Source organism: Ictalurus punctatus, chromosome 11, assembly GCF_001660625.3.
Source record: "Ictalurus punctatus breed USDA103 chromosome 11, Coco_2.0, whole genome shotgun sequence".
Taxonomy (NCBI): Eukaryota; Metazoa; Chordata; class Actinopteri; order Siluriformes; family Ictaluridae; genus Ictalurus; species Ictalurus punctatus.
The window spans coordinates 13,580,540-13,608,275 of record NC_030426.2 but is presented as its reverse complement, the minus strand read 5'-3'; the positions used below and the strand labels follow the sequence as shown (position 1 = coordinate 13,608,275).

The 27,736-nt window shown below is 39.3% G+C and overlaps 1 protein-coding gene across 7 annotated transcripts in view; it reads left to right on the top strand.

Moving 5' to 3' along the window:
* Window positions 1–21,655, top strand: part of st3gal3a (ST3 beta-galactoside alpha-2,3-sialyltransferase 3a) — a 50,497-nt gene extending 28,842 nt beyond the window's left edge. For 6 of the 7 annotated variants that reach the window (XM_017479683.3, XM_017479678.3, XM_047158532.2 and 3 more), the window contains 7 exons: window positions 2,835–2,929; window positions 5,178–5,241; window positions 5,388–5,483; window positions 7,142–7,328; window positions 17,947–18,099; window positions 18,567–18,713; window positions 19,838–21,655. In XM_017479683.3, coding sequence (XP_017335172.1) covers window positions 2,835–2,929; window positions 5,178–5,241; window positions 5,388–5,483; window positions 7,142–7,328; window positions 17,947–18,099; window positions 18,567–18,713; window positions 19,838–19,927 — 832 coding nt within the window. In that variant the 3' untranslated portion in view covers window positions 19,928–21,655. The remainder of the gene's footprint in view (window positions 1–2,834; window positions 2,930–5,177; window positions 5,242–5,387; window positions 5,484–7,141; window positions 7,329–17,946; window positions 18,100–18,566; window positions 18,714–19,837) is intronic. The other variant, XM_047158534.2, reaches the window with a different exon arrangement.
* The last annotated feature ends 6,081 nt before the right edge of the window (window positions 21,656–27,736 follow it).

The window sequence follows — 27,736 nt, the reverse complement described above, 5'->3', positions numbered from 1 at the left end:
AATATAGCAAGCTTAATGTAATTGTTGAAGACATTTTTATTTATTTAATTTTTTTAATGTTCTGGGTCTTGCAAAAATAATATATTTGGTTAAATAAACCAAAAATAAAAGAATAAAGACTTAGAAAAGATTTTGGTTTTATATAGATGCATTAATATCAAATCAGCAGAGGTACAGTAATGCAGCTGTTGGTTTGAGTTGGTTCCTGTAACATAAATGATAACAAGAACTAACCAGTTTGCTGACCTTATACAGTATTAAATGTAACGATAAACTGTATTACAAGTATGTGTCGTTTATAATCCCTTCACACTGTCTGTAGGCGATGAGAATAATCATGAATCGGTTTCGTGGGGGGTTGCCTATTGCCTTTGAGGTCTGAAAGACTTTCAAGCTCTTTCTTCAGTCAAAACCCTCTTTCTCTCTCTAACACACACAGACACACAAAATACGTAACCCCGGGGTGTGTGCATTGATTTTCTACAGTAAAATCAGTTTTTAACCGTTTTCTCTTTTTTTTCGATTAAACCGGATCAGTCGAGATGCAGATATATGTTGGACCAATTGTAATAGTTTTGTTTTTGCACCCCTGTAAATTAAGAGTTGTTATGATGGAGGTGCAGCGTCAGTATTTACAATCAATCTTGACTTGAAATATACGGCTACATAATAACTTTTCTGTCTGCAAGCTGACTGGCGAGTCTTGAGGGAATTTCCAAGCAGCTCAGAAGCAAGAGGAGTAGATGGCACACGCTGATAATATCCAATGGCATTGATTGGTTCAAAATAAGCTTGTTCCAGAAACATGTCCTACTTGAAGAACTCGCGTTCACTTATTTGGAACAAAGCTAAAGAAGTCTTGCATCTGTTCTTAGTATGTCTGGGGAATAATATCCTCTTGCAATAAGAGTGTGTGTGTTTGTAGAGGTGATATTCAGGGTCACTGGGCGCTTGGTGAACCCTTGTCCTCTTCACTTACAGCACTGAGCTGTGAGGAATTCCAGAGCTGCTCGTTGGCGTTTTATTCGCAGCGTTGTGGGAATGGATGGAGCGCACCTGCGTTATTACCACATTTTTTTGTGTTTGCCGGATTTCTGCAGATCATAACTAAAGTGCTGAAAGGACTTCTCCAGGCCAACCAGTCATCGGTTTCATAACAGCGCTGGATAATTACGGTTGTGCTTGAGCGAAGTGGACAGTCGGTACTGATTCAGTCCTGATTTAAAAGGGTCAGAGTAATAATCAGTCACAGAGGCTGTCTGGCAAATAACGAGTAACACACAACACTTTCTGTTTATAACACAGCCTTCTACTAGACATGTGCAGTGAATTTTCATTTCACAGTAGAGTCTGCAAACAGCATTAGTCCAGTACTAAAATCATTCCCCATTTGGAGTGATACTCTGCTCTGGTTCTCCAAGTTTCATGTTCTCTCTTCTACTGCCTAGCATGTTTGCCTTGCACCTCCGCGGTTGGGGGTTCGATTTCCCACCTCTTACTTCAGGGGTTTCCTCTAGGTACTTCGGTTTCCTCAGCAGTCCAAAGACATGCATTGTAGGCTAGTTGCCTTTTCCAAATTGTCCGTAGTGTGTGAATGTGTGTGCACTTGTGCCCTGCTATAGTTTGTTCCCCACCTTGTGCCCCAAGTTCCCTGGGATAGGCTCCAGGCTCCCCACGACTGTGTAGGATAAGCAGTACAGAAAATGGATGGATGGATGAATGAATGACGGGATTTCAGATTTGTCCAAACTAAAAACCTTTTATTGTCTTACTTGAGTAGCCTATAGCTGAGGGAGTGATGGTCCTTTATCAATAATTTCTTAATGATATTTATACCACAGTGCTGTTGAATTCTCGATGTTGTTTCAGGGTGTTGATTACCGTACTAACTCGAAGAGTAGTTCCAGCTACAAGACAAAACTTGGGTTTATATTAATGCACTCATTCAAATGTGGTATCTAAACTATAGTAACTTGTACAGGCACTTGTATGGCAGCTGTTCCACACAAGCAGATTAAGAATCATGTGTCATTGGAGTTGATGGTTTTGGGTTTTTTTTTTCTACATTATGGTGAAAACTTTCTGCCTCGATAAAGTCTTTAGGACAGAGATCTTTGTAGCTTGTCAGCAGCATGCCAAGCTGCTTTTTTTTAATAAAAAAAAATGGATTCACTTTGAGAGAAAAAGTAAAGAGATGCTGATGAGTGAACAGCTGTTCATGGCTTTTAAAATAAATAATAACAGGAATTAACTTGCTTCACTGATGTTCGACACAAATAAAATAAAATGTTTTTTGCAATACCAAATTTTTGTTTCTATAAGGAATAAAACGTAAATAAATTTGAGTGTATTACGAGCATGTGTACTGCTCAGACCTGTGGAGATGGTGTGCAGCAAACAATAAACACAATGGCTGAAAGAGTTAGATGTTGTTCAGTGAACAAGTTACACAACAACCTGGTAAGAACATTTCCAAAAGCTTGTGTTTAATAACATAACCACTCAGTAAGCCCAAAACAGCACCAATCAAACTCGCCACTACACTGGAAGAGGGAGAAATTAATGCAGGTGTAAGGAATACAAAAAACTGACACTTAATTTCTGCAAGTGTCTGTTCCCTGGTGATGGCATGTCATCGTTTGGTTTGGGCAAAGGCCAGCTCAGACATCACACTCCCCAGGCTGTAGAGATTTCATCTGTCATTTATTTACAGATAAACTCACACAACCACAGCATTACCTGTAACCCCATACACCTCATGTTGTGCACTGCATATTCTCTCTCTCTCTCTCTCTCCCACTTATTTACTTGTGCTTCCTCCTGTCCTTCCACAGGTTTGTGAAACTGGCTCCTATGTTCCTTGATCAGAATTTTAACCGGCTGTCGAAGATCAGCACCTACCCACCACCCTTCGGGATAAAATCACAAGGTAGGCGTGTGTACATCTACACCGATACCGTTTGTCTCACATAACTTACACAGGAAATAGCAGCTACTGCCATTAGGTTTTAATTTAGCTTAAGGCTTATTTTTCTTTAACTGCATTTGATCCACAGCTCACTGTTTGCAGGCCATAAATGCATGCAGATACTAAAAAGCCGTTTCCGAGCTGTGCCAAAGATAAATTTGTATGATTTTCAATAGGGATGCACCGAAATGAAAATTCTTGGCCGAAGCCGCATATAATGAAAAACTTGTCCGAATACCGAACACGTTTTTTTTGTGTGTGTTTTTCCATGTCTTTTGCCATTTTGTGTGTGTGTGTGTGTGTGTGTGTGTGTGTGTGTGTGTATATGTATATGTTTATATACATGTGTGTGTATGTTTGTGTGTGTGTGTGTGTGTGTGTGTGTGTGTATATATATATATGTGTGGGTGTTTTATTTATATATACACACACACACACACACACCTCTCTATTATTTATTTATTTATTGAGCTCTGCATGGAGTTTGGAGCTCCTTCAATAAGTGTGAGGCAAATTTGCATATTGAGCTTTTTGAAATGTATGTACGTATGTATGTATGTCTTCAAGGTGTGTTGTATACATTTTGTATATGTCCACTAAGCAATGAATGTTTGACAGGAGTCAGAAAAGACAAATCGTGTGTGCGCACAAATATCTCAGTCTTTTTTTTTCTTTTCTTTTTTTTTGTGAATTAAACATCGTTTATTAGTTAAAGTTTAACATTTACTGGAATCAAAAATAAATTAAATAATAATAAAACACCCTCACCACACATCACTCAAAACACTGATCAGTACCTGGGAAAACAAAATGTCCCTCTGTATAAACCCTATGTAAGAGATAAAATTGTACTAAACTCTTTCATGTGGATGTTTGATCATTTTTAAGCTTAGTGCACATTACAAGATTTTAAGCCTGATTATTTCTCATTTTGGCGGTTGGTGTCTACAACTTGGCGACTATTCGTCCACACACTCCCACTGCGGCTGGTCGTGTAGCGTGCACTGATTTTCTCAGTCTGTGAGAGATCGCAGAGGCGCACACATTTTTAAGCGTGTTTTGATTTTCTCCACAATGAGTCAGGCAGTGTGAATCCCTCACTGACCAGCTACAGATACAGTCCAAGAGGAAACCAAATTCATCTGCTCTCATGTGCTGCAGATCCCCGAATCAAGCTCATCATTCCATCTGTTTGTGCGGGAGGGTGAGGACAAAATGTAAACGCAGTAAATATTGCTTCTATAAGAACTAATTTGGCATGTCATACCCAAATGGTTGTTAGGAACAGTAAAAATAAACACAAACATGACGTGATTTCTTTTTGTCACAAAGTATAAAAATAGCTACATTTCTTTTCAGTATACACTGCCCGTTTCTCACCGCACAGTACTTCCTCCACATTTTCTCTTATTTATCTTTTTTTCTTGACAGTTGCATGATGGGCAGCTCTCAAGTTTGCTTTTGTGAGAAAGCAGGATTTGAGGCTCTCTCCAGGTGAAAGTTCATGTAGTGTGTACGCCTCATCTGTAAGTGATTGTGTAGTATGTACAGCCCTACAACATCAAACAACTGCTTGCAAGCTGTGTAGTGTGAAAGGGTCAGCGATTCTGAGATTGTGTAGTGTGAAAGGGTCAGCGATTCTGAGACTGTGACTATCGTGTAGTGTGCACTCCTAAAGGTTCTTTATCAGCTCGGCTAAATGCTGAGATAGTCTCTGACATTTAAACCTGTGTAGTGTGTAGAGGTGTGAAATGGGGTAATGAATGTAGTGTTGCACAGGACAGAAACTTCCTAGTTTCCATTAGCTAATAATTTCCTGCAAGAATGTGATATTATCCATCTCTGTCAGTTATCTCCACTTGATGCTCAAGCTGGAATCTCCCCTCTCCCCCCACACACAAATGTGTTAAATTCTGCAGTAATCATCTGCAGATGACCTTCCCATCTTCAGCTGTATTTTAATTTCTTCTGAAAGAAATATAACGGTGACATGAAAACTTGACTTTGGCCATTTTGCCTGCTATGAATGACTGTGTAAACAATTATTTAAATAATTAAATAACATAACTGATTAGGACTCAAGCCTGGCAGCATTGGGAATTGGCTTGTATTTGTGAGTGAGAGATCTAGGACTCTATTCAGGCTTGTGTAACTTGGTGTGTGATAAATAGTTCTGCTCATAACTCTCTGTATTGTTCTCGCTCCACAGAAAAGATCATCAACAACATTTTAGCTGAGACTAAGAAATACGGGCTTGGAGATGACCTGGACAGGTATCACTTTGCCTTCTCTTTGTTATAAAGCTGCATGATCATTTGCTTGTTAGGTGTTGGGTTTTGTTTTGTTTTGTTTTTCTTTAAACCAGTGTTAATTTCATATTATGCTTTTGCTATCTGTCTGCTGTATTTGTTTTATGCAGTTTGAGCTGTAAGAAGTGTATCGTCATTGGCAATGGAGGGATCCTTTTCAACAAGTCCCTGGGCTCCACAATTGATAAGTATGATGTGGTCATAAGGTAAGATAAACACACAGTTGCAATCAAAATTATTCAACCCCCATTGCAAATCAGGTTTTTTGTCAAAATTTACACTTTCAGCTGTTTGCAATGAACAAATCAAACAAAAGCAATTGAAATAGTGGTTTCCCCAAATGCAACTGAAAATGCAACTTATGATTTCTCCAGTTTCAAAATTCTTCAACCCCTTCATGGCAAGCATCTGTAGTACCTAGTAGAGCACCCTTTTGCTGTTATGACCTGCTGCAAACGAGATGCACAGCTTCTGGCAGCATTCCTGAGGAATCGCAGCCCATTCCTCATGAGCAATGGCCTCCAGTTCAGTAATATTCTTGGGTTTGTGTGCTGCAACCGCCTTCTTTAAATACTACCAGAGATTTTCTATGGGGTTCAAGTCAGGTGACTGTGATGGACCTGTAGAATCTTCAAGGACTTCTTCTACAACCAAACTTTGGTGGAATTTGAGGTATGCTTGGGATCACTGTCCTGTTGGAAAGTCCACTGACGCTCAAGCTTCAGCTTTCTCACAGACGGCATGGCGTTTTCTCCTAGGATTTTCTGATACTTCAATGAATCCATCTTGCCTTCCACACACTGCAGGTTCCAGTGCCAGAGGATGCAAAGCAGCCTCAGAGCATCACCGAGCCACCACCATGCTTGACTGTGGACAGAGTGTTCCTTCTTCATTCTTCTTCCTCCAGACATACCACTGATCCGTCATGCTGAAATGTTCCAAACGTCTGTGGCTTATTTATAAGATTTTGAGCCAGATTTTCTTGTGCTTTTGGGTCAGTAGTGGTGTACAACTTGGGAGTTCTGGCATGGAAACCTTCACGGTAGTACACGCCTTACTGTGCCTGAAACCTCCGTGCCTGTTGCCACCAACTCTTGCTGCAGGTCTTTTGCAGTCAATTGAGGGTTTTTCACAACCTGCCTTCTCACAAATCTGGTTGCAGCCGTTGATAGCTTCCTTTTTCTGCCCCGTCCAGGTATTTCATTTATTTTCTGCCCCTAGCCAGTTCAGGTATTTCATGTGTTCATGCTCAAGCACACATTGTGCAACTAATGAAGCCCTTGATTAGTTGCATCAGGTGTGCTTGAGACAACACCTGTTTTGCACATTTGTGCTGTTCTGAGAGATTCTATTCACAGGGTGGAATAATTTTGAAACTGTAGATATCATTATAAGTTGCATTTTCAGTTGAATTTGGGGGAACCACTTGAAGCATTCATTATGTTGAACTCTTTAAATTGTTTTTGTTTGATTTTGTTAATTGCAAATTGCTGAAAGTCTAAATTGCTACAATACACCTGGTTTGATATGGGGGTTGAATAATTTTTATATATAATATAAGTATAAAATAAACAATTTAATGATAAACATATATCGTCAGCTAATTAGCTAACAGTTTGCATGGTTTTCCAGCTCTGGCCACTCTATTTATAGTAGCAAGAAAAGCATGTTTAGAGACTGGATGGCTAACAGTTAACTATATGTCATGAATTTTAGCCATAAGAGGGAAGAATATAGCTGCCGTTTAGTGGTGTTCACTGTTGTCATCCAACTTTTGTGATTTAAGGAATATGTCTATAATATTCGTATTAGTTGATTTTTCCAACCCTGATTATCACATCACTGTGTGATTTTCTCGCTACAGGCTGAACGAGGCTCCAGTGAGCGGCTATGAGAAGGACGTGGGCTCTAAGACCACCATGCGTATCACGTATCCAGAAGGAGCTATTCAGAAACCCGAGCTCTACGAGAAGAGCTCTCTGTTCGTCCTTTCTGCCTTCAAACCATCTGACTTCAAATGGCTCAGGCACATAGTGTTCAAGGAGAAACTGGTAGGTCATGTAAGAGGCTCATGTAAGGAGTAGGCAGAAGGGCTGATATTGCATATTCATATCATAATATCTACCTAAACTTTTCACAGCTTGTGATGTGCTCCTCAGACAAAAAATTAGTTGCACATGTCATCTCTTTCCTGATGCTTGGTATTAGAAGAAGCAGCCTTTATTTGTACATTACAGCAGAGTGAAATTCGTTTCTTTTTTTTCTTTCTTTTTTTTTTTTTTTTTTTTTTGCATATCCCACTTTATTATGAAGTTGAGTTCAGAGTGCAGGGTCACCCATGATACAGCACCTGTGGAGCAGATAAAGTTTAAGGGCCTTGGTCAAGGGGCTTGAACCCCTCACCTTCTGATCAGTAACCAAGAGTCTTAACTGTTGAGCCACCACTGCCCCATTTATTAACCAATAATAATAACATAATAATAGTCCTGTCACGTAAGGACGCCACCATTGTCTTGAGATCTTTGAGTTCCTATGTAGTGCAGCTAGAGGTGGTTTACATGCTGTTCCAATAATCCCAATGTGATTGGTGATTTTGGGGGCCAAAGTGTCCCTGTGTCCCATCATGCTAATCAAACATGTCACCCACAGATTTGACCTAATCATCCCACAGCTGTCATGCTGCAACATCCAGAAACAAACCTCAGCCTGCCATACAGTTTCATTTACTGCTTTAAGTTACATCCTTCCAGGTGCACAACCTATCAGCACTATAAAATAAGGTGCTGCTGTTGATGGATGAGGCTATGTTTTTGTCATGGGAACTTATTATTGCAATATTGTACTTCTAAGTGAAAAAGCACATGGACATATCTGGAGTGTTTCCATTTAAACCAGCACGTTCTGATCAGGGCACTTGTGCACTCGAGGAGACGGATGTGTAGAAATGCACATTTTTCATGAGCAGTGTAGTAGAGTGTTACTAAAACTAATGTTTAGTAAACCATGACGGTTTTGAAATGCCAAAAATGGTTTGTGTGTGAGGTTTACTATTATTGCTGTGGTATTTGTTGAACACTCTTTATGGCATATTTACTAACATTTTGCACTGCAATGAGCATACACGGAGGGAAAGAAGTACCAGGAAACTGACCTAATGGACACTGTACGTAATCACATAAATATTGAGTCCGGTATTGTTCTGCGAAATCCTTGCATGTCACTGTGAAGGGGAAATGTCATTTTCAAGTAGGCTCTAATAGTAAGGCTTGGTGAACAGAGGCATGGCTATTGTGGGGGGAAAAACTTCCTGTGTTGCATCTCTTTTCTGAGGAGGGTGTGTGGGACAGATGGTTTCCTGTGTGTGGGATCAATGATGATCCTTTCAGCTTTTTTCCTGGCACTGGTGACGTGAAGATCCTTAATTGAGAGCTGCTTCAGGGCTCCACTCAAACATCTAGGACACGTGCCAACATGCTTACAATGAAGTAATTACAGATCTGTTACAGGGAGATTTTGTAGCGAAGCTGTCTGCGGGCTATCTCGTCGTCCGAAGTCGGAATGTTTCACATTTCTAGATAAATATCTGTCCAAAGGATTCTTAAATGATCGACATGTTTCTGCGCAGCAGCCAAAGGAAATAAGAATTGTTGTGCATGTTCAGATTAGCCGCGGTACTGATGACAGTTCTGAGGTTATCCAAGTTGACATGAGAAAAAGCAATCCCGCCAATTCGACACAGTCGTGGACAGAAGACATGTGGTGATAATCGGTTACTGCAATAGCATATTTCAACAAATAGCATTATCAACCTGAACACCGTAGGATACCGTCATGACCAGTGTGTTCCATTCAGCCAAAAGATGCCTCTGTAGTCAGCATTTTCAAGTAGCAAATGTGCTTTATGGATAAAGTCGTTCAGAAGGCAAAATAATGACAGATGAGCGTCCTTAATTTGGCTGAATGTGGGGCCATATTGCAAATCTCCTTCTCAGGGAAGGCATTGTCGTAATTCTCACCGAATAAGAGTAAGAAGAAGTAGAACTGTCCCTCTAATTTCTAATTAAACAAAGATGTTTCAGCAATGTATTTATTTTTTTTATAGTACAATATTGTAAACCATTTTAAAAAACAAAACCTAAGCAGTTAATGTAATATAGAAATCAATACTGGCCCATGCCTCTTGGAAAGACTGGAACACACATTTGTTAATGTCAGCATTATATTCCAAACAATCTCTTTCCATTGTCTTTAAGACATTTTACAGTATGAGAGTGTTACACTTCTAAAGACCTCTGACCTGCCTTTAAGATAAGGCACTTAACACTGTGCCTAATTATCAGCAATCAAAAAGAGAATAGTCTTTGTATCTCTCTGAGATAGGTTTGTTGTTTAATGAAGCAATACCTGTGTTTGTGTACGTGTGTTGGTGCAAGTGTGGCGTATGGTTGAATGGTATTTGCTCACCCATCTGGCCTTGAGTCTTGCACATCTTTATTTACTTTTCCCCAATTTGTTGCTAATATTGAGCCAGACTTTGAAAGTTTTGTTTCAGCCTGACTCTCTGTGTGACCCAGGGAACCCTTGGTGTCCACACAGCTTAGCCAGAGGGTTTTATATACCAATATTCACCATGTGACTTTCTCAAAAATTGGTCAAACATGTCTTTACGTTTGTTTGGATCAAAACAGAGAAAGATCTCCTCAAATAGCATTAATAGTGTAAATTTTAGTAGAACTTTAATTTAGAGAAAATTCTTGCTGAGATAAAGTGTATGTGGAGACAGTTCCCTAAGAGAGGCTGGGCCATTTCAGTGAACACACAAAGCCCACACACAGCTCAATGAAACCCTTTAATAGCAGCAGGACAAACTGAGTCTCCATATAATCTGATAAGGTTAGTGGGTCAGATTCATTGAGCTTTGTAATGACATGTCACATAGGTTACCTTTCAATAAAGGGAGTAATGCTCTAGTCTCAGTGCTCAGTGCTCTAGTCTGTATCCACTGTTATAACTGCCTAACTAGAGCGAAGAGCCACTAGGTCAAGCTTACAAGCATTGTTTGAGAGATTGGGTGGGTTTTCCCCCCAGAGTGCTGCGGTGTGCAATGGTAAATGTAATGTTGTTGTAGTTACTTACAGTTTTTTTTGTTGTTGTGTTTTGTTTTGTTTTTTTTTACAGGTGAGTTAAATGAAATACTTGATCTGCAGGGTGTCCCAAAAGTCTCCATATATAAGGGACTATGTTTGCCAGTATCATGTCGATTGTGCCTTCTTTACTGGATGTTCATTGACGTCCACTTCTCATTTGGTCCGCAACACTTCCAGGCTTTTTGAATTTGTTAATACGTTTGGCAACAGTGTTGTATTCCATGTAGTTGCCGTGTTTCCAGTTAAAGTTAATCGGAACCTTTCAACAGCTTCCTGGTCATCCAAAGGATGATACACATACATATACACTCACACACTGTATAAGCTAAGTATGAAAAATTTTGGAAGACATTTTGCTAAAAAAGTGTTAATTTCAACGCATGTATGGAGAGTTTCGGGACACCCTGTAGTCTGGCAACCCTGAATACAATGAGAAAGTCTCAATTTGTCCATTTTACTAGCTTCCTTTACAGCAAAACTTTCATGCATGTTTCTAGCAAGGAGGCGACATGGGTGTTTCAGTGCGTTATTTAGAGATTACACCTGTTTGTAGCTGCTTATTTGGGACGCAACCAGCAAATGTAGCGTGTTCATCTGTCCAAAATCAGTTTTACCCGAATGCCAAATTTGATGCATTGTCTCAATTTACTGGAATGCGCTGCTGTTTTTCTTAAAGGTGCCATCATTAAACAAAGATTTACTTTTGTGCAACCAAAAGAAAGTAAAATAAATGAAGCGGTTTTATGAGATAACTATTTTCCGTTTGGACGTCCTAACCCATTTCAGAATGCCGTCTCTCGTTGACCCTTCTAGTTGAGCCATTGTTCATTCATGTCCCTCTTCATTCTGTAATCAGAAGACTTATTTATGCATGAAATGGAGTGGAACTTTTTCATTGAGGACTTTTGAAGTGCTCCAATTTGGAAGCTTTGCATATTATTCTTTGATTTGAAACACTGATGAGGATAATTAGGAGATAAAAAGTAAATGTGGATGTGATGTTTGGCAGTCGTGAGAATTAAATAATCTACAGAAGCTCCTTTCCAAGTGCCCTTGCTCCCTCTAGATTTCATTCATTTAACTCTTGTTCACATTTATCTTGATAAAAGAGCTCACTGAAAGAACAATTGGAAACTTTCACACACACAAAAGCAAGGACGGGCATTATGTCTGACTTTTAAAATGATGGCCTATAAAAGGGTTCAAATGGGTTAAGGTTGTTTAGAGACGTTCCTGTGTGGTCTGCTTTCTTTGGTCCTGTCAGCTGTTGAAGAGGCAAACATGCTACAGTGTCTCTTGCTTTTGTACTCTCTGTCTCTGTGTGTGTGTGTGTGTCTCTCTCTCTCTCTCTCTCTCTCTCTCTCTCACACAAGTAACATAAGACATGAACAGGTGTACATAGGCATTGGCACATTTTCAGTGCAGTAATATTTATTGGAAATATCTAACCTCTGTGGTGATGGCACTATAATAATCCATTGTCTATTTGAGCAGTATGATCATTCATGTAGTGAGCTGCACAGAAACACAATTCTTTCCACATCCTGGCCATAGCTGCCATCCATAACACCTATTCCTCACCGAAACCGTTAATATTCCACCCACATGAGGCCCAACAACACTTAACCCAATCCCACCCGATTCCTGTAAGCCCAAAGACTAATCCCATCCCACCCCATTCCTGTAAGACGCAACACTAACCCCATCACATCCCATTTCTCTAAGCACCATCACTAACCCCCATACCACCATAATCCTTCACACCCCAGCACTATCCCCATCCCACACCGTTCCTGTAAGCAGCAACATTAACCACATCCCACCCACATTTCTCTGTGCCCAAACACTATCCCTCATCGTTCCCAGTTTCTCCAAGTTCCAACACAAATGCCATCCCGCCCCACTCCAGAGCCCCAACACTAACCCCCATCCCACCCTATCCTCACTTATAAAACGATGTTTTTTGGTACTTCGCTAAATGTGAACACTTATATTTGTCCTTGGACCGATTAATCTTTTGCTGGATGGTACTGCCTGAGGTGCTGCACCACCAGATCATTTTAGAGTCACAACAAATGGTAACGTAGTCTTCCCTACAACAAGTCATCATTCACAAAGGTACTACATTATTGCATATTGTATAGTCAGTCCAGTGTTTACTGTAATGCCTGTCCCCTTTCCCACTACTGAAACATTGTGGATACCCATGGATAATATTCCATTCCGCTTTTGAACAAAAAACAATATTAATCAAATAACACTATAATTGATAGTACTGATTTGTCAGTCATACTGTTCATGGTGTTGGTTCAACCATTAACTGTAACAAATTGAAATGAAACAATTTCGTGCATATCATTCAAATGTACACATGCTTGTGTTACATGCATGTGTTAGAAAGTGTTTAGAACATCAGTAGCTAATGACATAAAGTAAGGTGAAAGGTGGGACGAGAAGTTTCCCTCTTTTTCCCACCACTAACTATAAAGAGATTCTGTCCCTGTCTATGACCAACAGAGCACGTGAGCCGATACAGACCGAGATAAACTCTTAGTGACTGCAATCATTGTTACAGTGCAGACATCTCTTCTGCAGCTCCCTCTGTAAGCAAAGAAACCACGCCTTCATCAGGGAAGGAGATCAGAGGGCAGTTCATTACACAAAAATGTGACAAGGCAAGAATTCTTTACAGCTGAATGAAGGCATAGTGGAAGAGCGTTGACGCAAGAGTGTATGAGGATGAATGAGAGGAGTTTTCTCTCTTTTTTTATGTTTCCAAACCACTGATGAATCGCGTGGCATCTTTGTTCAGAGGGACTTGCAAGTAAGACGGAATCGAATCCAAGCTGTTAAAGAAGCAGCAAAGCCAAAGATAACGATGTAATCAAATATGTACATACACACACTTGGATTACAAGCCACAGACTGTGGCTCATGTCTGAAAGCATCAAAGCCAGACAGATGATTTATCGATCCTTTTTATAATCGACATCGCATTGTTCTTCGCTCAGTGGCACAGTAAACAAGCTAGGAGCATAAAACACATAAGTAGCTAAAAGTACATAAAATGTAGAATAGTGTAATAGATATCAAGGATGGATACATGCTCAATAAAGGTGTCAAATCTATTCAAATCTTGCACCAACCACCAAAACAAACCCTTCCAAAAATAGTACTGCAATTTTTATTTCAAAACTTTTGTGAATGGTTATTGCATAATTTTACCATGGACTGCAGTCTTGGTTGAGCGGTGTGATTAGGAGTGAAAACTTAATGTGTACAAAGACCGCACAGATGACAGGTGATCGTTGCATGTAGGCCAGGGTTTTGTACAATCCCTGTAGCACATTTGTATTTCATCTTGACTGTTTATCGGTCTAGAGTCAGGTTGCAGCTGTTTAAAGCAGCGCAGGTGCAGGTATCCAGGTAACTCATCTTATGGAGCAGTGTAGATTCGCACGTCACTCTTTCTCATGATTACTCTAATGGCCTCAATGATATTGATACAGGGGCTTCCTGTGCTTCACCACTTTGTTTGCACTTCTTGTTTTTCATCAGCTGTTTTGAAAGGCCAGTCCTCAACAGCACTGCTGGTATTGTTTTCATCCAGTAAATCTCTGTCACATTTTCCATTCGCAACCCTTCACCTGTCCATGATCTCTCTAATCAGTCAAGTCTCCTCAATAAACACATCTGGTTATACCTGGAGAAAATGTGTGTTGGTACACTGTGTAATTTGTAAATGACCCTTAAATAGATACTATGATACCATTTGTGATACCTTAATTAGATAACTGATACCTTTGCGTGGCCAACTTTGTTTGTCTGTCCTTCTGCTATTCCTGTTATTACCCTGTTGAACGTACTTTTTGTTATTTTGTTGTAGAAATAGCGACAATGCTGCAAATGTCTTGGTTCTACACCGGTCTTTTGTAGGAATCCAACAATTTGTGCAGCAAGATGTGTCTGAACCGTGGCATGTCACCATATCTGGCTTGACCTAGGTTGTACTTTTCCCTTTCTGGATTTAAATCAGTAGTAGACATAAGGTATTAATGTTTGTATGATGTTCTTTCTAAAATTATTCATTTATTAAATATTCCATCACAGTGCTGTTGAATTCTCAATTTTGATCGGTAAAAAGGTGTTTGAATAATTTTCTATAACAACACTGCTGATTCACAGGGACCTGTATGGCAGACACTCCACATAAATGGATTTCAAAACATGCCGTTGTTATTTACATATTTAATGGATTTCAAAACATACAGTTGATACAGTGAAGTTGTAGTGATGTTTTTGGAATGAGTCTCCAGTGTGAGCTCTTTACCAGTCAGAGGTAAAGTTGTTTCCTTTAAGTTTTTCAAAAGGGGAAGTCTTCAGGACAGCGCTACTTTTGTTCTTTTCTGGTTTCTTGAAGCATGGCATGCTTTGTTCATTTTGTCTTATTAACTTTAACAAAAAAAAAGAAAGGCTGGTGATGGTTTGTAATTTTTATAACACAAGTGATAACTGGAACTAACTTGTTTGTAAATGTAATGTTAAACAGATAAAAAGTACCACATGTTCATCTTTAATTAATCATTTGTTAGTGTTAGTAAAGTGCATCAGGCCACATAAAACCTGACAGTCCTCAAGTATTTTCCCATAATAGCACGCCCAGTTGGGTTTAAATTATGTACCCACTGTAAAGAGTTTAAAATCTCTAGACATTTAGCACTGTACAAACACTTCCTTGTTCGTCGTAGTACTACACCTGCATTTCCAGTTCTTTGACTACACATCAAACAATGGCAGTATAATCCGTGTCTGCAAGAGCTCCTGAAGATGAATGTCAATGATGTTCATCAGGTATGTAAAAACACTTGCAAAGCCTTTTCTAAAAAGCTAGGTTTGTCATACATGCACAACTGCGAAGGTATGAAAATACCTATTTTTATATATATGTATATAACTCATATAGATGTCTTGTATAAATATCAGAACAATAATTAGAGAAACCTGAAGGACAGGTCTCACTGTGCTGACGAATGTTAACAATGCTGCGCACTATTGAAATTTAAATGTGTCGTAGCACTGAATGGAGGGAGTCCATTATGGAATAAATAGCAGGAAAGGACACAGGGACATGGGCTACTTGTTGCACTATTCTTGGATTAATAATAGGCTGGTGTAGGATCACTCATCAGGCTGCACAATATATTGCCTGTTCATCATTATATAGTCAACTAAAAAAATGGCTACATGAAAGAAGTGTATGATGATCAATTCCTAAATGTATTATTGTGTGCTGTGATCATCCTGACTCATCTCTGTGACACATCTCACATGACCAGATGTGTCTGGAGGAATTACAACCCTGGATTGGTATGGACCAGTGCAAGTCATTTTGGTCCAAAAAAAATGCAGTACACTTTAACTGTAAACATGAATGCTTCACTGATGGGGCTGTAATAGCTCACAGGGCGCAGGACATTTGGTCCAAATCACAGTTGTAACAGTCACTGATGCAGTGTTGGACGAGGTACATGTGTAAACGGTAACACCCATGAATTCGTCACATGGTAGTGAAGGTCTGGCTTGACATGTGGTTTGACATGTCCATTACATTGATACTTGATTCATAAACAGTAACTGCATGTAGATTCCACCCACTTAACAAAGAAGGGTGTCTGATTGCAGCTCATTCTTATAAATAAACTGTTTTGAGCTGCTGTATAATTTATGAATTCTAAACAAATTCTTATGTTTAAAATGCTGAGTGTTTCAACCAGTGTTTCTGTTCTGTTTGATTGTATAAAGCGTTAATGATCCTGATCAAAGTTAGTGAGCTAGCATTATGTTCAGAGGAGAAACGGTCTGTATAAAAGACAAGGGAAATCTTTACACTCCTTTACAAAGTGTTAGATTCCTGTCTGTTGTGCGTCTGTATTTAAGATGACGCCGAAACAACGTATACAACTTTATCTTAACGTTTTCTTAAATTATATTGGAGGTGAGGTTCATATAAACCCAAAGCAGGACATCCGACAAGCCCATATCAGAGCAATTTACTGGAGCAAAGCTTTTGGATTTGGCAGCTTATTGTGTTGTAACTAATTTGGATAAAATTGACCAACTTATTTTGATTTGTACTATCTGCTTCTAACCTTGGTGGAAAAAGTCTTCATACATAGGGGGAAATTAAGACTTTTTAGCAAAATTTTTCAAAAGGTTTTTAAGATCATGAGAAACATTTCAGTCAAGCGCCTCCAAACTTTTGTCTAGTAATCAATCTATCTATCTATCTCTCTATCTCTCTCTTGCTCTCTCTATCTCTCGCTCTCTACATCTATCCCTCTATCTTTATATCTATATATTTATATATAAAATACACACATGCACAGTATATACTTTTTTGAACTTCTACTATATATAGCCCTATCTGTTTACATTTTTATTGTTGTTGTTGTTATTACTACTTGATATTTTAAAGTGTTAACATTATCCATTTCCTCATATCGAAAAGTAAAGTTGAAGCTTTTTGGTAGGCTTATTGCTTATTGATAGGAACACAGGTTTTTAAATGAAGCTGTAAGAAATAAATCCCTGACACTTCCTCAGACTTTCATTTTCTAGGACATTTCAAACCGCTTGCTGTAATCCACTAAAGTCTGTCTGTTTTCTCAGCATGTCACTGTACATTAGTCCTAAAGTTGTCTGCTGTCCTGTAAGAGGTGTGTGTTTGGAGTTATAAGTATCTCTCAATTACAGGACACACTTCGATTAGCTGTTTGAACAGGAACATGTTTTAGTAGGCTGTTTGACGGACAAATGAGCTGGCTTTTGGCAGCGTGTCAGAAATGCTCAGTGCTGTTCATCAAAGGCAGTCAGAGTGGCTTATTTACACAGCTGAGAGTCTTGGCATCTAGCTCACTCGTACTTGCTCAGTGTGGCATAAAAGAGCAGGTGTGATGAAGGGGGCACTCATGAAATCAGTTCATATACATATAATAAGCATGGCATGTTACAGATAGATTTGGTGGCCGGTTGTATATGTAATTGTGATTTGATACTGTTAATTGGATAGCTAATTTCTGTTTGTTCTACAGGTCATTTTAAACATTTACTGTGTAGCAATATTACAATAACAACTCTGCTCTCTCGCTCGCTAACCCCTCACCCCACCCCACTTACTCTCCTTCAACTGGTTTAATCTGTTTCTTCCTTATGTTCATTTTTTTCTCTCATATTTTATATCTCTCATATAGCTAATTTTCTCAACTTTTCTCCTTTTCCTTATTTCTTTCTTTCTCTTAACTGCTTTTCTCGGTCACACTTTCCCTCACTCGTTCATACTTATGTGCTTCTCTCGGTGTGTCCCTCTTTTTCACCCTTTCTATCTGCTTGTCCTCTCTTCCTCCTTCTCTCCCTGGTTACTTTGTACAGTTCTTTGACAGCTCACCAAATTGCTTTTCACTTCTTCCTCTCTCTCCCCATGTCTCTCTCTCTCTCTCTCACACACACACACACACACACACAGTCTCCGCGTGGGACAGATGGATTCTGGAAGTCAGTGGCGCGTGCCGTGCCCAGGGAAGCAGCAGACATGAGGATACTGAACCCGTATTTCATCCAGGAGGCAGCGTTTCAGTTCATTGGTCTGCCACACAACAATGGCCGCATGGGTCGAGGGGTGAGAGACGGCCACCCATCAGGCTGTTTTTTGAGATCAAGTCATGCATATCTGTACAGATTTTAGATTTTACCTACTGTTTTGATACAGTATGTAGAAGTGCAAAAATGCCCATCTTAAAGACTGCACTGTGCAAATTCTGTCTGCTTAGAGAGAAAAGAATGGATGGATATGAAGCATTTAGTTTACATAAAGTTTGTACTACTTGTACGCCTTTCCAATGCCCTACTGGTCTAGTATACATTAGATTAGCATTAGTGTTTCTGAACTTCAGTGCTGTATCATTTCAATAGCTGAAGCTTTCGATTAGGGTCACTCAGTATCATTTGAAAGTACCGTTCAATACCAACATTATTGTAACTCCTGCAAATAATATTTTAAAATGTTCAGTGGGGTTGAGGTCAGGACTCATCCTGTGCAGATAATTGTTTATCAAGGATTTTGACAAACGTGTACATGTTTTTCAGAACATCCCAACGCTGGGGACCGTGGCGATCACAATGGCACTACATAACTGTGACGAGGTGGCAGTGGTTGGCTTTGGCTACGACATGGGCAACCCTCAATCACCACTGCATTACTACGAGAAGCTCAAGATGTTGGCTATCAAAGATGTAATGCATTCCACACTTTCTCCTCTCTGCTTCTGTGTGTGTGATCATGAGATTGTGTCTGCCTTCCTCAGCTGGATCACAGCAGCAGTCAGAGCTTCACTGGAGTAGAGATTAGTAAGAGATTAATACTGTGCCCTAGGAAATTGACTTCATTAAAGGATGGAGATTTGGATAAGCACTGTAATTAAAAACACACAATATGCATGAAGGGTAATCATTTTCATATTCATTTTTGCTTGACACATTTCACTTTGAAACGATCCTCTGTCATCTGTGCCATCTCTCTAGCGTCCATCCATAAAGCCACAACATCTAAAATGCAAATTACAATCACTGGTGTCAGTTGAGTCTTTGTCCCCACCCTTATTAGCTAACGGTTTGAGGATAGTTTATTCCACACATTAGTCTATTGATTGATGAGTTGAACAAGGATATGCTAACCTAATCAGTAATCTAGTTATCTCAGTGTGTGGTATCTGAAAATCACTATGATGTTCTCAGGAAAGCAAACAAACAAACAAATATATATATATATATATATATATATATATATATATATATATATATATATATATATATATATATATATATATATATATATATATATATATATAAACAAACAATAATATATATAACATCAAAGCGAGCCACATTTTTTTCTATAAAGAAACAGCAAAATGTGTCCAACCATGTCTGAAGTCACTCTCTCTCTCTCGCTCTGTTTTTGTGGAAGCTTTCACTTGACTTTTCTGTAATCTGCTAAGTGGTTTTCCCACAGAGGTGGTAACACTACACGTCATTGTCCTGTAATGTGTTTTTGTCTCTCGTGTCCAGCATTAAAAGCCTGCAGAGCACAAAGAGCCGCTCATAATGTCTCTGTTATTCCCCAGCTCCGGTAACATGTTTGCTTTAGACAGGCTGATCAGTTTCCCATTGTTAACGTGTATACAGTCAAAGCTGTACAGCAGACACAGTGTAGGACACCACACGCTCATGTCATTAAAGCTGACTGAACTGAATACAGAACTGAGTGAACAGAGAGGCAATTTTGACTAAAGCATCCATCACACTGTTAGGGCTGAATGTTTACTTTTCTCTCTCTTTATCTCTTTGTGTCTCTGCAGTCATGGACACACAACATATCAAAAGAAAAGGAGTTTCTGCGGAAGTTGGTGACGGCCGGTGTAATTCAGGATCTGACCAACGGGATCTGAGCGTCTCTCACACACCTGCACGAATATGGAAATGCCGTTGCTGACTTGCTCCTACCTAGCACCAGAGTGTGCGGACTTCACACGTTAGCTCAGCTGATTTTACAACATTGCTACAGGAACACTCCGACCATCGCAAATCTCAAAGCTCTGGTCAGAGAACACGCTAGTATGTAAGACACAAAAAAGGTGTGCTTTAACTCCCTTTTGTGAAATGTTTTAAAATGCAGAGTGAGGTGCACTCCTTTGTTTTTAGTTATTATTACAGTTATTGCTAGTGACATTAAGCATTGGCGGCTGCAGGGACCACAAAACAGCATGGTTGCCTCGCAAGTGAATTGAGGCACAGCACACCCTTGTGTAAACCTAGATAAATAATAGCATCTGTTAGTTAAATGCTGTTCTAATGATTCAAAAAATGGCTGAATGTTAATTGTACCTTTTATTGACTTGGTGGCTAGTCTAGGTATAGATTTAGCAAACAAATGGGTGTGGCCACCAGCTGTAATGTGAAAGGGTCGGGTTAGTGTCAAGGAAGCCAGAAATTTACAGAGGCTGTTTTTGAGGTTTAATTCCTTAAATCAGCTTGATGGGCTGTGGTGTGAGTGGTACAGTTTTAAACTTTTTAACTATATATATATATATATATATATAAATATATAAAATCTTTTTAAAATGTGCCCTTTGTTCAGTGACGGTCATTACAATAATACTGTAAATAAAATTCAGCACAGTTAACAAGTTTACTTGCATGAACTTCACATTGTACTGACTCCTTTATACTGGAGTCAATGCCGAAACGGGCAACAACAGCCGAAGCAGCAAGTCCAGTTCACACGTGGCCGTCCCTGCAGCCGTCCACACTTAGATACGTGTACACGAGAGGGAGTATCTGTTCTTTTCTTTTCTTTTGTTTTGTTTTGTTGCGTTTAGTGTTTACATATTCAGAGTTTGTTACATTCTTCGATCCACCTCAGTGTGCTGTGTGCTTTACTTCAGAACTTTAATAGTGTTCACCTCAAACCTGGGCTGCTTTCTCTGCAGTCTGTAGTGTTACAGATGATCAGGACTGTTTTTCTGCTATATATTCTGTTCTGATATATACACACACACACAGTACTGTGCAAAAGTTTTAGGCACCCAGTTTGTTTTTTTTAGTACACACCTTGTATAGATTTTTTTTAATTTTATGACTACATTATGGAGTCAGTACAAAAACATTTTAGATTCCCAAACACTAGTTTTCTAGCACAAAATTTTATGTTACAGAAAAATGCTTGAATATCAGTAAGAAAGCAGCATATTACGTACGAAGCCACTTTTCAGACATAAAATTTAATGAAGGCTGCTGGGTTTTGCTGCAAAAATAAGAAGCAAGTGCAATGGTCAAAGTCTACAGAAGAACCGTATCTGGTACGGCAAGATGCTCAATAAAACTTACAGCTCATTTCCTTATAAAACTGCACAAATTGTACCAGAGACTACTATATGTTTTTGTCACATCAAATATTGACTTTCATTTACTTTGTTTTTTATTTATTTTGAAGGCATCTTTGTTCTACAGTATTTCTTTGCATGTGCTTAAAACGTTTGCACAGTACTGTACATCACCAGGACTAAAGTGGATTGTGTTGGTGTTGAAATCATTACAGTTTTCTTCCTCAACCTGTGATTCAGTCTGTTGCAGTATATGACAAATCAGTATAATTAAAGTATTCTGAGTTTGTTAAATTCTTGTCTGCAATGTATATGTTCGCGTCACTTAAGCTGCAGCCATCCACCATGTTCTACGAAGAATTTCATGAACAGAGGTGGGACAGACCAGTGGGTGGATTTTTCCGTTTTTGAGTAGGACTGACTGGCGTAGCCATTTGATCACAATTGCAAACTTGCTATAGGGATGGGTGATGGAGACAAAGTGTTTATATGATGATATTCACAGTCTGGAGTGATGTTGATACGTCACAGCATATGTGGGGTCTTTGGGGGGAAAATGGTGGGTTTTCTTTCCTGGAGGATTCTTAATTGACTTATGGCATTGTTTAACATTGATTTCAGTCATGTAAATCCAACAATAACCCCACACTGGGTTCTCACATGTGAGTGAATTGCAGGACCCTGCATTTCTAGAAACCCTTTTCCTTTAGTTTTACTGAGATGTCTCATACCATTTGTATGAGGGTGAGTCAAATGAAACCTTAAAATTGCAACATAAATGAGAAAAACAGTACATTTAAATTTGTAGTTGCAGAAGTAAAAATGTAATACTGGTTCGTTGATACCTTAAACCTAATACATATTTGTGGCACCTATTTGCAATAAATAATGCAAAATAAAAAATCATTTCATTTGACATCCTCATACATGACCAGATAACTCTATCCTACATGTCAAAACTTCAGTCCACATAAACAAGTCTATTTGAGATACCTAACAAAGTGATGCTGTGTGATGATCTAGACAAGCATTTTTCATAATGCTAAATGAATAGTTATAGTCTTCCTTTAGCTGTTGTCTACTACCCTTGTAGCCCCAGTGCAAAACTGAGTCAACTTTAAAGAGCAAACGTGTCTTGGCTGATTGACAAGACACGTAATGGGGAAAACAGTATCCTGATCCATATTATTTGATGGATTATTTAAAGTAACTACTATAAAATGCACTGGTGGTAATAAAAGCCAGGGACGTGTGATGTTGGGATGTGAAACTGTAAAACAATCTGTGCAGAGTTTGGTGTGAACATAAACCTCAAGCATGAGAATGCACACCACGCCACGCCTGTTTCCACATGCCTCTTCTTCCCCTTCAGTTCTCCACACTCTGTAGCCGATGAAACGTTTAATGTGCTCTGTGTGTCTTCTGCAGTAAATAACATACTGATATAGAAAGTGGTGTGAGATCAGAGACAGTTGAGGTATGGACACAACAAGCAGGTGGATCCTATTTCAGGACAGAGCCTTGACCTGAGCGCACTCTATGTGTGTGTATGTGTGAGGAGGGAGTGAGAGGTGGGTAGCTGTATGATTGATTTAGCCATTGAGCTCTGACGTCCTGTTCACAACCTATAAAAAACTGAATTCAGTGCATTTGATTCAGAAATTCTGATTCAAAGGTTTTAAGCTCATACATGGAGTTCAGCGGTAGAATATAGTCTCTTCATTCTTTTCTGCTGAGATTGCTTTGTATCTATCTCCTCTTATTTAAGTTACAGTGGCGGAAATAAGTATTGAGTGCGTCAACATTTTTTTCCAGAAAATATATTTCCAACGAGGCTATTCACATGAAATTTTCACCAGACATCAGTATTAACTCAAGAAATCTGCAACTATAAAGAATTCACAACATTAATTGTCCATAAATAAAGTTATGTGTAATTAAACGGAATGACACAGGAAAAAAGTATTGAACACGCTAAGAAAAAGCAGTTCTCCATGGCAAGGTAAGGCAAGGAACCAGCTGAAATCTGTAAGTAATTATACCCCTATCTGTGCCAATTAATATCAGCTGGGTTAGTAAATTGATGGTCTATAAAAAAGGAATTTCGTTACCAAGGTGTCACACAAGAAACATCTCATGATTGGTAAAAGCAAAGAGCTCTCCCAAGACCTTAACAACCTTATTGTTATGAAACATATTGATAGAATTGGATACAGACATATTTCAGATTTTCTGAATCCTCCAGTAAGCACCACGGGCCATTATCCAAAAGTGGAAGGAACATCACTCCATCATCAACCGGCCACGCACAGGAGCTCCTCGCAAGATTTCTGACCAGGGAGTCAGAAGGATAGTCAGAAGAATGGACCACTCGGAAAGAGCTCCAGAAACACTTGAAGGCAGCAGGTATCGTCACAGAGAAAACAATAGGCAATGCACTCCACTGCTCAAGCTCACCCCGCAAGACTCCATTACTAAAGAAAATCATGTCTGAGCTTGTTTAAAGTTTGCTACAAGTTTGGACAAGCCTCTGAAATATTGGGAGAGTGTAGTCTGGTCAGATGAGAGCAAAACTTTAGCTTTTTGGCTGCCATACTACACACCATGTTTGGAAAAGAAATGGCACTGCACATCACCCTAAAAACACTATACCAACAGTGAAGTGTGGAGGTGGAAACATCATGGTGTGGGGCTGTGTTTCATCACATGGTACTGGCAGACTTCATATAATTGAAGGAACGATGAATGGAGCCCTTTACCGGGAGATTCTTAAGAAGAATCTGCTTCCATCCACCAGGATGATGAAGATGAGACGTGGGTGGACTTCCAGCAGGACAACGATCCAAAGCATACAGCAAAGGAAACTCAATTGGTTTCAGAGGGAAAAAAATCAAGGTGTTCAAATGGCCCAGTCAATCACCTGACTTGAATCCAATTGAGCAAGATTTAAAGACAGTATGTTTAGAAGAATGGGCCAAAATCACACCTGAATACTGCAGCCAATTAATTTCTTCATGCAGGAAGCATCTTGAAGCTGTCATTACAAACAAATACTTCTCCACTAAAATTTATTTAATACCAAGTTAGCGTGTTCAATACTTTTCTCCTGTGTCATTCCACTTTATTACACATAACTTCATTTATGGACTTCAATGTTGTGAATTATATTACCAGATTTCTTGAGTTAATACGGATGTCTGGTAGAAAATTTCATGTGAATAACCTCAGTGGAAATACATTTACTGAAAAAAGCTCAATACTTACTTCCCCTGTGCCCTGCGATGGACTGGCACCCTGTCCACGGTGTACCCCGCCCTGTGCCCGATGCTCCCTGGGATAGACTCCAGGTTCCCCCGCGACCCTGAAGAAGGAGTAAGCGGTAGAAGATGGATGGATGGACTTACTTCCCCCACGGTATATTCCTTCTTTTTTTTTTTTTTTTTTTTGAAGGGTTAAGCATGTCACCCTCAGCACATCAGTTATATCTTTACAAAGCTCTAGATCAGTGTTTCTCAGCGTAATTGACCATTATCAATTATTTTATTATTTAATTAAGTTCTTACTTATTAGCCACTCGAATTGAATAACTCAAAAAGAATTACAGGACTATAAATAATGTCAACTTGAATCTAGTGTTCTGTTGGCAGAAATTTCAAGCACAAAAAGCTCTCTGCACTAAAAAAAAAAACATGCATATAGACAGTACGTATACAGTCCACATATTTATAATACACACACACACACACACGCACATAGGTATGTAGGTGGATGCATAGACGTGTGTGTGTGTGTTTGTGTGTGTGTGTGTGTGTGTGTGTGTGTGTGTATACAGAGAGAGAGAGAAATCAGCCATAACTTTAAGACCAGGATCTGGGTGACTTTGACAAGGCCCAAATCATGGTAGCTAGATGACTGGGTCAAAGCATCTCCAAAATGTCAGGTCTTGTGGGGTGTTCCCCCACTAACCTGCAATGCAGTGGTTAATCCCTACCAAAAGTGGTCCAAGGAAGGACAACCGGTAAACTGGAGACAGGGTCATGGGCACCCAAGGCCCATTGAGTGAAGGCTATCCCATATGGTCTGATCCCACAGAAGAGCTACTGTAACATAAATTGCTGAAACAATTAATGCTGGCGATGATAGTAAGTTGTCAGTAAGGTGTCACTTCAATGGGCAAGTGAGCATCAGAACTGGTCCATGGAGCAATGGAAGAAGGTGGCCTGGTCTGATGAATTATGTTTTCTTTTACTTCATGTGGTCAGCCGTTTGTGTGCAAAAATTGTTCAGGAACATCATGAAGAGTTGAAAGTGTTGACTTGGCCTCCAATTTCCCCAAATCTCAATCCGATCGAGCATCTGTGGGATGTACTGGACAATCAATGGAGGCACCACTTTGCAACTTACAGGACTCAAAGGATCTCCTGATAAGGTCTTGATGCCAGATACCACAGCACACCTTTTAAAGGTCTTGTGAAGTCCATGTATATACAGTATGTGTATGTATGTATGCATAATCTGTTTTCCCACATTTTCTGTACTTTCTACAAAACACATACTTCTTTTACTGGACTTGAATTTCAGAAAGCAAAATGTTGACCGTATTCTATCATATTTTTAAAAACAACTTCAAGTGATATATAATGTACTGTGCGCTAATCCATCTTTTGTGCATTGCTCGCTAAAATGACTCATTCTGTATGATCAGATAAGTACAGACACTACAATGCGACTTATATGGGAACTTTGGCTTAATTGTGGGGGGAAGGGACTTGTCAATCAGCAGGTGTGTATCCATGTAGGTGGCCCAGTGTGACAGCAGATGTCTTTGATGGTTTCTTTTGTTTTTCAGGAGTAGTTGAACTGGTTTTAGTCAAGGGTATGCTTATGTCTGCAGGGTTTATCTGGATATTTGTTTGTGTCTGTGCAGACTCAGTGCTCAATGCCTTGATCTCTCCTGACACATTCTTCATGCACACACACACATAAAGGTCCCTAACAGTAATGAATGGTCTGCCGAGTCCTTGGCCTCATGGCACTTGCATTTCCACAAAACAGCATTAGCAGAATTTCCGTGTACACCGTTGTAACATAATCACCAGGGTCACACAAACAGCTTTAACTTGTACTGTCCTAGACACTAATCAAGACAGATGATGGTTTATTGCCAGAATGTTTCTGTTTGTTATATAGTTATATATAGCTCTAGATCAGTCAGTGAATCCCTGAACTAGCTGTATGATTTATCAAGTAGTAGTTGTACCTACTAGATCAACTTGCATTGCCTCCTAATTTGTACTAATTTTGAAAATCAATCCCATTCAATTCCCATGTAATTTCATTTGATTCCATTTTATTTGTATAGTACTCAAAGTAAAGTAAAGGAAATCTACCTAATGTGTGAGCTGAAGGCAAGAGCAGCAAGGAGAAACTCTCTGAAATGGCAACAGGAAGAAACACTGAAAGGAACCAGACACAAAAAGTTTTTTCTTGTTGATTAGTGGAGCTTTATAACATTACTCAGGTCATACTGAGGAATGTGCAGCAGTACTGTGCCGCAAATATATGGGTGTTTGGTCTCTGTCCGTTTTACAGTGCAGATTGGAAACCTCAGAAGATCCAGCAAAGACAAGCTGTCTGAGGCAGTAGAGGTTAATTGTGCTTCATCAGGACAGATTGATGATATCAAGCTCTGTGTTCCAACATGGCCTGACAATTATTAGAACAGATCTAATACATCAGTGGAGATTCAGAGATGGGGAATCAGAAAAAGGAGCTCAAGAAGCTCAAGGGACATGGCCTCCTTTGAGAACTTCCCAGAAGGTATTGAGATCTTACAGTAAAGTCACATAGACTTCACATTGTGTTTTTACACAGTTCACATGTAGTGTATGTTTTTTCACGTAATTCATTTGTGATTTTTTCATATAATGCAAATATTTACCTATATTCATCTTTCACATGATTTTCTCACGATTCATATACTCTCAAATACGAGCACATAGTATTCACATGACGCCAGCTGTTTACTTGAATTCACATGCAATAACATGGTGAAATGCACCTTCATATGTTTTTCCACATATGACCGTATATTACTCACTTACTCACACTTGTGAAAAACGCATAATCATGCAAAATGTATGGGAATTTCCCCTAAGGGTGGGGAAATGGGGATTGAAATGTATTTGAGCTGCTTGATGGCAGCAGGTGGCACTGAATTACTTTATTCCGCTAGTAAGAGATAAAAGAAATTCAGTGTGTACATCTCTAAGGAAAATGCCTCAACTACATCGAATTTGCTTTATCGCCATGTCCTTACACTACAAGTGCACACTCCTGTCACATAGTTGACATTTACTTCCGACTTGTGAGTGG